Below are 11608 nucleotides of genomic sequence, written 5' to 3'. Positions count from 1 at the left end.
GGCCAATCAAATGCTTTCGAGACTGAGAATGTCCCTTCCACTTAACATCACCTGCTATGACTAGAAAAAGCAATTAGAAAATCATGGTTATGCTGAACTGTGACGTAGAAGCTATGGGGAAAAAATAAAAAAGATGAGCCCTTTGATATGTCCCATCCCAGCTTACTGTTTCAATAGGAAATGGTGTACATCTTCAAAACACTATATAAATTTGATAATGTAAAAATAGGAAATGAAACAGGATAAATTGTTCCACTAAACACAGTTCAAACTGTAATACCGTAGTTTTTAATTCAGATTTGGAAAAAAAAAACTTCTATAATGGCATTCTGATGAAATAATAAAAAAGTGTTAAACATTGCAGCTGTAATTTAATCCAGTTTGTACACTGCAAATGGAAGGTTGAGCTAATTTTATTGTGGTAAAATGTTTTCTGTGCAGTATGCTCTGTGTAACTGCAAATGTTTGCGAATGTAGAATGATTTAAGTATAACATACATACAGAAAATTCACATACTGTGCACAGTTTACATACTATATACTGTAGAGGTAGTAAGAGTAGTATGATAGTATGCTATTTCGAACAAAGGCTCTTGGAACATCTCTCTCTCTCTGTCTCTCTCTCTTATCAGCTGCAGGTCACATGATTAATTCTGTTGGCACTCACTGAGCATGCTCAGTTCACTGTGTTGTCAGGCAAAAAATAAGACAGCACTGGCAGCAGAGATCTGCCATAGATAAATACACAGACACACAGAAAAACCAGAGAGAAAGAGAGAGAGAGAGGAAGAGAGGAAGAGGAAGCATCAAAATGGAGGACTGCTGCTTGTGTAGAATAATTCAGTATTATTAGATTGTCTGTGTGTGTGGCTTCTATTTAATCTGTTTTATATTAAGGGCAGTGTCATCATTTTGGAGGCAAAGGTGACATCATTGTGTTGTGAGAAGAGCGGTCGCTCCATCCTCTGAAGGTGAGACGGGATGGAGAGATGATGGGGGGATTGTCATGGATGGTGGCCGTCTGTGGTTTTTATTCTGAGCTTGAATAGGGGAGCTGTGTCTGCATCGGTATGTGGGATAGTACCCTGGGGGGGCGGGGGTGGGGGGTGCATGGGGGCAGGGGCAGTTTGAGGACAAAATAAGGCCATCAAGGGATTTGTGTGGATGGTGATTGGAAGATTAGTTGAGGGAATGTGATGATTAGTGTTAGACTGATATATCTGTCAGACCGATTAATCGATTTTTGGCCGCTTTGAGATAAAAAATCGGTCGATATCTGTGCCTTACTTGGTATCATTACATTATATTATATACACAGTATTATCATTATATCAGTCATATGCCCTGCTGTTTAGAAATCAGTATTAACCATTCAAAAACATAATGGCAAAACACAATGATTTTTTAATGTTTCATTATAATCTAGAACACATCAATTCATTTTCAGATGAGTAATAATATTCACATGCAGACATGCATTGATCAAGTATCAAAGAGTATTTAAACTAAAGCCACTGAGGTGATGGAGAAAGACACTGTGGCTCTGGATAGAAACAAAATGGCTGTTTTTCAGATTATCTTTTTTTAAATTTTATTGACATTTTAAATAGAGAGCAGTTAGTATCGGTAGCTTGACGTGTTTATTTGAACTTCACCTGTACTCTGTTCGTCTGAGGGATTCTGGCTTCAACCATTTCTTGTGTTAAATTCTGGGTTTTCTTCAGCTTTTTGTCTTTGATTTTGCCACATGCTGCAAGCATTACTGCTTTCAAAATAAAGACACATTTTTTTTTTATTGTTTAGGGTTAAAGAAACAGGAACTTTTGTGTGAATCTAATGAAAAAGTTCACCCTAAAATGTAAAGAGGAGAAAAACAACAACAAAATTAAATTTTGCTAAAACAAAATGGAGCCTATTTTTTGACCATTGCATTTTTTGGATTGTATAATAATAATAATAATAATAATAATAATATTAGTAGTTGTTACTGTAATGAATCTGATCTTTGAATTTCCTGTTGTAGTTTTGTATCATTCTCATTATTCTTACTACCATAGTGCAGCAATTTTAGAAATGTTTTTTTTTTTCATTTAAATCTTCATAAATTAAAGGCAATACAACAATACTAACATTATAAATAATGCATTTATTAAATACACATTATTGTTCTTTCAGATTACAGTAATGATAATTTGGAGGGAAATGTTAATGTTAAAAACTTAATTGTCATGAAAATATTAAAATTGTAATGCTCTTGAAAGAAATGCCTTATTTTTTAAGCAAAAAACTAAATAAAACATCCCTTTCCTTTGAAGGCGAAATGTGACCTAAACGTGTTCTTGACAGGTTTCATGACAAGCACCTCTGTGTTGTTTTTGTTAGTATTTATCTGATATGACTTGTGCAGAGGACTACTGTCCTCTATAAAATGTGCCCACACACACACACATACACAAATCTGTGACAAAGAGCAGGAAGGGTTGTTGCTAGAATACATAGCAGTGAGGTGGAGGGCAGAAATAACAAAACATTATTTTAAACAGCCATTAACTAACAATAGCTGTTTGTCCATTTTCACATATATTAATTTCACAGTAAATGTGCAAGTGCAAAATAATTCTATAATTTCTATCTGATAATTGATGGCTGTAGTTATTGAGTTAAATGGTGAGCCTTTTGTGATTTTGCTGTAAATGTTGAAAAATAATAATAATTTAATTTCTTTCCCCCAGAAAGTGGACAGTCAATCAGACTGAAGGAATTTGCCCTCATTTCAGTGGTCCTGTTGTTTCAGTGTAAAAATGGATCAGAAAAGCTTCATCCTCTCAGACTCACACCTGTGAACACCAGAGCCAATGGTGAGTGTTCACATTTCATTAAACACAAAACACCATCAGTCACAGACTGTCAGTGTTCCTGTTAAACTGTAAACACCCGCCAGTCTGTCCTGCAGTCACATGACAGAACAGAAACACGGGTCTGACATTATTCTCTGAAGACTGAAGAGATAAAAATTACAGTTGAAGTCAGAAGTTTACATACACCTTAGACAAATATATTTGAACTCAATTTTTCACAATTCCTGACAATTAATCGTAGGTCAGTTTTGATCACTACTTTATTTTAAGAATGTGAAATGTAAAAATAATAGTAGAGATTTATTTAAACTTTTATTTCTTTCATCACATTCCCATTGGGTCAGACATTTACATACACTTAGTATTTTTTTTAATATTTGGTGCCTTTAAATTGTTAAATTGTTTTATGAGGTGACAGGTCATTTTGGGGAGCCTTCCACAAGCTTCTCACAATAAGTTGCTGGAATTTTGGCCCATTGCTCTAGACAGAACTGGTGTAACTTAATCAAGTTTGTAGGCTTCCTTGCTCGCACATGCTTTTTCAGATTGAGGTCAGGGCTTTGTGATGGCCACTCCAATACCTTGACTTTGATGTACTTAAGTGATTTTTCCACAACTTTGAAGGTATGCTTTGGGTCATTTTACATTTGGAAGACCCATTTGTGACCGAGCTTAAACATCATGGCTGATGTCCTGAGATTTTGCTTCAATAAATCCACATAATTTTCCTTCCTCGTGATGACAATAGTCCCTCCTGCAGCAAAGCACCCCCTCAACATGATGCTGCCACCCCAATGCTTTACAGTTGGGATAATGTTCTTCGGCTTGCAAGCCTCACCCTTTTTCCTCCAAACATAACTATGGTCAGTATAGACAAAAAGTTCAAAGGAAATTTCTCCATAAATTAAGATCTTTGTTCCCATGTACTGTACACTTACAAACTGTAGTCTGACTTTTTATGGTGGTTTTGGAGCATTGGTTTCTTCCTTGCTGAGCAGCCTCACAGGTTATGTCGATATAGGGCTTGTTTTACTGTGGATATAGATACTTGTCTACCTGTTTCCTCCAGCATCTTCATGAGGTCCTTTGCTGTTGTTCTGGGATTGATTTGCACTTTTTGCTCCAAACTACGGAGACAGAATGCATCTCCTTCCTGAGCGGTATGATGGCTGCATGGTCCCATTGTGTTTATACTTGCGTACTATTGTTTGTATAGATGAAAGTGGTACCTTCAGGTGCTTGGAAATTGCTCCCAAGGAGGAGGTCCACAATTGTTTTTCTTTTAAGGTCTTGGCTGATTTCTTATGATTTTCCCATGATGTCAATCAAAGAGGCACTGAGTTTGAAGGTAGGCCTTAAAATACATCCACAGGTACACCTCCAATACAGTGTATCTCCTATCAGAAGCTAATTGGTGTATTGTCTAAAGGCTTTCCATCATTTTCTGGAAATTTCCAAGCTGCTTAAAGGCACAGTTAACTTGGTGTATGTAAACTTTTGGCCCACTGGATTTGTGATATAGTCAACAAAAGGTGAAACAATCTATCTGTAGACAATTGTTGGAAAAATTACTCATGTTATTCACAAAGTAGATGTCCTAAAGGACTTGCCAAAACTATAGTTTTCTAATATGAAATGTGTGGAGTGGTTAAAACATTTGTTTTAATGACTTCAACCTGAGTTTATGTAAACTTTTGACTTCAACTACACATCTTACCGATGAAAAAGCACATATTTAATCTGAAGATCAAATACATTTATGCATGTATGATTATATGTATCTTCTAAGTTAGATTTGTTTGGTTGATTTGGTGAAATTCTGGCCTCATGATTCATGTTCCAACATGTTTCTGATGAAATTGAGATTAAATTAAAATCAATAATTTAGTGGATGTCCAATATAATAATATTAAGCCAGTTGAAAGAGTCACCATTAGTGCTTTGATTAGTTTTATTCTGTTTACTAAAATGTAACTGTGTGTTTAGTAAAGAATCTAGACTGTAATGTGAATGTAATGTTTCTGAACCATGTATGTGCTTTATTCAGGATATTAAAGGCCAGTGCTGGACAGATGAAGAATCAGATGGAGAGAATGAATCTGAGCAGTTCCTGTATGGTATTCAGGTAAAACATATCAGCCATAAAATTGAGGCCTTCACATGTCACATCCTGACATCACACTTTTAGTCTGGATAAGAAACTTAATTTAGTCTGCCTCTTATCCAACTTCTTCCTGAATGTAGAAGTGTTCCAAGATTTGGCTGTTTTCAATTTCCGGTCTCCAGTGTTTTCACTTGCATCAGCGTATATTCTTAGCGGGTAATGTGATGTTTAATGTAATACATTTGTGCAAATTGTCAAAAAACATGTGCACTACTAGTAATGTACTCATGTGGTGCAAAATAGCAAAGTAATGTAAATAAGTGGTGCGTTCATGCTGGAATGATCTTATTTACAAGATGAGTGCAAATTAACACAACCATAAAGCTGGAATTACCTGGCGATTTTCTTGGAGCACCAGTTTTCCGAGTTGGGGACGTTACAAATAAAGAATCATGGAAATAAGCAAGACAATTTGCATTGGACATAATTCTGTTTTACTTGTGGATTTTGACTGTACCGTTTACATTGTATGCATTTTTGTACCATTCATGAAGAATAAAACTTGCCAGAAAATAAGACTCATTTAGCTGTTTATGAGGTGACAGGCTTGTGCAACAAAACAACATTTACCATCATTATATGTGGCCACACAAGAATGATAAAATAACATAGATAAAGCATCAATTAAAAGCATTAAACTATGAGAATAGTCTTCGTTTTTCTTGCATTGGTGCTAAAAAAACCCTAATTGAAGCGCCATTCGACAACGGTATGGTTTATCAAAATTCTGTGAATAACTTTTTGTCATGACTGCCTCTAGATGATTTAGGCCAATATTCATGCAAATCGGACAAACGGCCTAGGACAAGTTCGAAAAAGTACGCTATGTTTTTCAGAAAATTCAAAATGGCGGAAAGATTTTCACTACAGAAAATGACGTCATATGGTACATTCGAATCACCATGAGCCATGTAATCAGAGGAATTTCGTTTCTAGGACTCACGGTTCCAAAGTTATTAACATAAACGTGAGTGCAAGTTTGGGCAGTTGGTGGTCACACACTCTTCAACACACACACACACAGCGTAAAGCATGGCTCTCTCTCCTCTACCGCATTGCTCGCCTTCGAGCTGGTTCATGCATTTATATTCTCACGTCTTGACTATTGCAATGCCCCCTTCATTGGTTTACCTGCTAACTATATTGCTAGGTTGCAATATATTTAAAATTCTGCTGCTAGAATCCTTACACATACCAAGCACTCAGCTCATATTACTCCATTCCTTTTTGAACTTCACTGGTTACCAGTTTTGTTTAGCATCAAATATAAACTAATACTGCTTACATTTAAATCACTTCATGGTCTGGCACCTCACTATCTTAGTGAAATGCTTCTCCCCTACAATCCGCTCGCTTAGGTCTTCTGGGTCAGGACTCCATTCTGTCCCTAGATCTCGCCTCTCTACTATGGGTGGCAGGCCATTCAGTGTATTAGCACCCAATTAATTCACTCCCCCTGACTCTTTAAATTTAAATCTCTACTTAAATCATTTTCGTTTCTCAGTGTTATTTATCTTAATGTGTTATGTGTTCAATCTCAATGACTGTACTATCTGAACTGTGTTTTTGTGACTGTTCTGTGTTTGTGTATTATTGTGTTACTATTGTAAAGTGCTATTGAGCTCTGGAAAGGTGCTATATAAATTAAACTTATTACTATTATTATTATTATTATTATTATTACCATTCATTCCTCCTGGCCTTGCTCTCCATTCACAAACCAGCACTCAACTACTCCCCCGCTTCCACAATGAGATATTTTGATTTTTTTTTTCAGGCATTTGCTCTCAGATGAGCAGAATGACATTGTCAATAATTTTTATTTTCACCAAGGTCCACTTATAATATTCATCAAGGTCTCTTGCATCAAAACTGTCATAATTTGATCTAAAGATTTTGTGTCCATTTTCCACCCTCACTCTGACTCTTTCAATTAAACAGGCTTGTTTTCCCACATCATAACTGTTACTATATTGCGTATTTTAGTTTACATGGAATGCTGTATTGACCAATCACATCCAGTACAGCTATATGTTTTTAATGTGTAATATTACTCTCTACCTGTAGGGGAGCTGTGCAGCTGACCTGTATCGTCACCCGCAGCTGGACGCTGATATTGAAGCTGTAAAAGACATTTACACGGACAGCGCTGTTTCTGTCAGGTAACAAAATCCCTCAGGCCACGTCTGATTCAGATCTGCACATTCACACCTAAAGCACATTTACTCTTTGTTCCATTTCATACAGAGAGTATGGCACGATTGATGATGTGGACATCGACCTACAAATCAACATCAGCTTCCTGGATGTGAGATCACATACTTCCTACTCAAGCCATCAGCATATTAACTTTACAAACAGATATTGAGTTGAAAATAAAATTGTGGACTCTATTTTCATGAGAGCGCAAATTCTAATTGCAATTTTCGTGTCAGCGCATAGCGCAAGTGGGCGTGGGAGTATTTCCTGAGATAAAAGCATGTCTTAACTTAGCGCAAAGTTTAAACTCAGTTCCTGCATTTGCAGTCTGGAGATTCCACCAGCAGGTAGTAATAACATTAATTTCAGAGTTGTAGTAGATGACTTATATAAAAAACAAAAAGGTATGAGATATGTGTTAAACTATCTATAGGTCATGGTTAATTTTCAATTATTATTATTATTATTATTTTTTAAATTTATTGTATTATTATATTGTCTAATTTGTAAGTCTAAAGGTATTTTTTAAAGTGATTTTTAAGTCACTGCAAAACGGGCCGGTGGAAAATGTTGGAGAGAGTAAAATGTTTGGAATCGGTAGGCTATGATTTTTTGACCACTTCGTTATTTTGATTATATTTTCGTTTTGTTTGAAGTGTAATTTCAATTTATTGCCTGTTTATTTTTATCGAGTTTCAGTAAATTAACTAAAGTTATCAAAATCGACCGGTAGAAGTGAAATGCCTGCTAATATAATCACTGTTAATTCTAGCCATGAGTTGTGTGTCAGTAACTGAAAATGATTAATAATACTTACATTTATTTGTAATTTAATGGATCCTACATCCAAATTCTGATGAGAATCACTTTTCATGCAAATGAAAGGAGCTTGTCAGTGTCATAGATATTTGCCCGAAAATCAACAAGGACGTAGTGTGTAAATTTACACTGCCAACTTCTTATGAATGTACTGTTTTGATTTATAATGTGGGTGCCTGAGGGAATTAACTATATAATAAAATGCAGACAGTGGAATAATAACCAGAGAAAACCTCCAAATTAAACTGCAATTAATCCAGCCCATTTCCACGTTAGGTGTGCGATTTTGCCAAACCTACTTGTGCCTAGACTTAGCGCATTATTACACGAAAATACCAAAACTTCTTGGCCATGCCCACTGTCTTTCCGCTTACGACTTAAGGCATAACGCTGCGCTTAACACTAGTGCTCTTAAAATAGGGCCCTGTTTGTGCGTTTGTAGGAGGAGGTGGCGACCGCATGGAAGGTCATTCGAACAGAACCCATTGTCTTGCGTCTCCGTTTCTCTCTTTCACAGTACCTAGATGGACCAGGTGAGGAACTTAATTTTGATATTTTGATAAAAGAAAACGAACTAATTTGATTTCCATCTTTTAAATTGAGAGTTTAATATTTGATCCACTTTATAAGACATGCATGAAAATATAGTGTATAGTAGCAATGACCTACCAATGTTTAATGTGACCCTACAGAACCATCTGTGGATGTTTTCCAACCATCTAATAAGGAAGGCTTTAGCTTAGGCCTCCAACTAAAGAAGTAAGTCTGTTTGAAAGTGGTTCTTAGTGTTTGTTGTGGAGTCATCAGTGGGCATAACACACTGTGACATACATAAAAACGAAACTTTGAATCTTGTTTTTTTTGTGTTCAGGATTCTCAGCACGTTCACATCTCAGCAGTGGAAACATCTCAGTAATGAGTTCCTCAAAGCTCAACAGGAGAAACGACACAGCTGGTTCAAAGCTGGAGGAACCATCAAGAAATTCCGTGCCGGATTGAGTATCTTCTCCCCGATCCCAAAGTATGACCTCACAGTTTACTGCCACTTTAATTTGACACAACACATCATTGTTGACCACACTTCTGATCAGTCAGATCAACCTCAGAAGTCTCTCTTTATGTTATCACAAAAAATACATTTTCCCAGTTTATATTTTGAATGTCCTTTTTATTTACTCTATTAAAAATGTATAATATCTGTCACTTACAGTGCGTTACAACAGATGAAGCATATAATGTAATGAAAGTCATATTTAAAGTCATTAATTTCGAAACACGGTGATCAGATTTACTGCTTTAGAAAAGTCTAGATCAGTGATTCTCAACTGGTTATTTGTGACCTGAAAATTGGGCTTTTCTGATGCAATGCTAAAACTAAATTTAACAAAATGTAACAAGCATTTCAGCTTTTAAAAAGGAGGAAAAATGCTTCCCATGTCATTTGTTGTTGACATCAAAGGCTGTGCGGTCAAACATACACTATAGTATTTGGGCACAAATGTAGCTAGCAAATTAGGCAGATGCCAACATGGACAGGTTGTGTGATATTCCCTCATCCTTGAAAACCATGAACAAATCTACACGAAGTTAAAAGAAAATGCAACCAGGTTACATTAATTACAGGTTACTTTTGGTACTGTGTTAAGAACCACTTAAACTCAAAAATGCTATGGCTGTGGGTTCTCTCTTGGCTCCAGGTCTCCCAGTTTCCCTCTGATCCAGGACACTGTTTTGAAAGGCAAACTGAGCGTCCCAGAGCTCAGAGTCACCAGGCTTATGAACCGCTCCATCTCTTGTACCATGAAGAACCCAAAGGGGGAGCTGTTCAGCTACCCTCCAAACAGCCAGGTGAGCATCTGTCCACCCTGACTGCATACTTTCCATTCAAAACACTCTCTCTCCTGCTTCTCCATACCTGTGACCCCTCAATGGCTCATTTGGGTCCCTTACATAGGCTACATTCACACAATCAGTGTTTGTGATTGAATATCAGTTGTAACTTCCAAACTGCCCTGTACACAATAGCAGACAGGAGCAGATCGAATACTATCTGTCTGAACAGGTAACCAAAGTCATTACACTTCTCTAACTCACAAGTAATGCCCGTAGTGACGGATAACCAAATATCAAGATTTAGGATTGTGTATTTAAGGATTTAATACTTATTCTGTACTGCATTTCGGGACACTCCCACAATGAATAGAATGCAGTTGTCACTTAACCAAACTAATATTTAGCATTCTAAACAGGACCGACTGTATTCTGCAGTTGTGAACATAGCCATTGAGTTTCAACCCCCTCTGCTTTGTGTGTTGGTCAGTTATTGACAGATTATGCGTGAGTCCATGGTGAATTAAGACCACCTCTCTTAAGGCCACCCCTCACCCCCAGCCTCTTTGCCCCTCGACACACCCCCTCGCCTAACATGGCTGGCTCCCTTTCCCATAACACTTTGTCTCCGTTAACCCATCAGACTGTAGCTGTGCCGGCGGGCCGGGCCCCTGCGCAGATTACCACCCGCCAGCTGATTGAGTTGTTTTTCTCATCCCAGGCGGGCGGACACTGCAAGAACATCCCCACGCTGGAGTACGGCTTCCTCGTCCAGGTACAGGTCACATGACGGCTGCACCTCCACGCATGAGTTCATCGTTTCTCATGATGCACCAGTGTACATCTAAGCATCACATCAGTGCATGAGGAGTACAGTGTCTTAGAGGAAGTGTGAGTGAGTCTAAATACAGCTAAATGAGGTTACATTAATGATGATTAAAAACAATTTACAGCTCTAGGTCCAATTGAAAAGAATGTAGACAATGTTTACCTTCTAATAATACCTAGTCAGAGTCCTGAAAGATCATAAATTGTGTACTAATGGATAGGAAAGTAATTTGACACATCACATTTTAATTCATCCTTCTATTAACTGGACATTTTTTACCTGTTTAGGGAAAGAATGCGCTTTAACATTCATATTGGTTTTGTTATTAGAATGAGACATTGTGATTTTGTCAAGAACATCTAAACAAACTATTAGAAATGTTTTCATCTATAATTATCACTAAATAAACCCAAACAATTTTATCAGGTGGTCTTGTATCACCCTGAATAACTTTATTTTGTGAAAATGATCAGCTGATTAAATTATCCTGCTTATTACATGCTTATATACTGTACTTCTTGCCAAATTAAACATGCACATAAAATATTGATTGGAGTATAAACATTTATTTAAGTGAGAAGAAAGAGTGTATTGAGTGACATTAAACAAGCAAGCTATGTAAAAAATGTATTGCCTGGGACACAGTTAAGCAGTTAAGCGCTCATACACACATATTTACCACTGAATTCTGCTCATTCCACGGTAACCACATGAACATGTGTCAGCCAACAAGAATGAAGATTTAAGTAATGTTGTGGTATAAAATAGAATATTTGTTCTGCCTAATGCAGTTTCCATTTTCTCTGTGTTTGCCTCAAAGTCCATTTTTTATTTATTTCTGCTCTGAATCACAGCGCTCCTCTTTCACGTTGTGCTTCTCTTTGACAGATCAGATCAGTACAGTGTTTC

General features: G+C 36.9%; 1 protein-coding gene across 2 annotated transcripts in view; it reads left to right on the top strand.

Annotated features, from left to right (window-relative positions):
- Positions 1 to 11608, top strand: part of LOC127623305 (protein mono-ADP-ribosyltransferase PARP6) — a 29535-nt gene that overhangs the window by 2525 nt on the left and 15402 nt on the right. Inside the window, exons 2-11 of one of the 2 annotated variants that reach the window (XM_052097706.1) lie at positions 898 to 971; positions 2733 to 2858; positions 4906 to 4983; positions 7090 to 7184; positions 7270 to 7330; positions 8483 to 8573; positions 8733 to 8799; positions 8912 to 9061; positions 9738 to 9888; positions 10514 to 10645. In XM_052097706.1, the coding sequence (XP_051953666.1) occupies positions 2856 to 2858; positions 4906 to 4983; positions 7090 to 7184; positions 7270 to 7330; positions 8483 to 8573; positions 8733 to 8799; positions 8912 to 9061; positions 9738 to 9888; positions 10514 to 10645 (828 nt within the window). In that variant the 5' untranslated portion in view covers positions 898 to 971; positions 2733 to 2855. Of the gene's footprint in view, positions 1 to 715; positions 972 to 2732; positions 2859 to 4905; positions 4984 to 7089; positions 7185 to 7269; positions 7331 to 8482; positions 8574 to 8732; positions 8800 to 8911; positions 9062 to 9737; positions 9889 to 10513; positions 10646 to 11608 lie in introns of those variants that run through there. The other variant, XM_052097707.1, reaches the window with a different exon arrangement.

This window comes from Xyrauchen texanus, chromosome 29, assembly GCF_025860055.1.
Source record: "Xyrauchen texanus isolate HMW12.3.18 chromosome 29, RBS_HiC_50CHRs, whole genome shotgun sequence".
Taxonomy (NCBI): domain Eukaryota; kingdom Metazoa; phylum Chordata; class Actinopteri; order Cypriniformes; family Catostomidae; genus Xyrauchen; species Xyrauchen texanus.
Note: the sequence above shows the minus strand (reverse complement) of the source record. Positions and strands in the feature narration are given on the sequence as shown.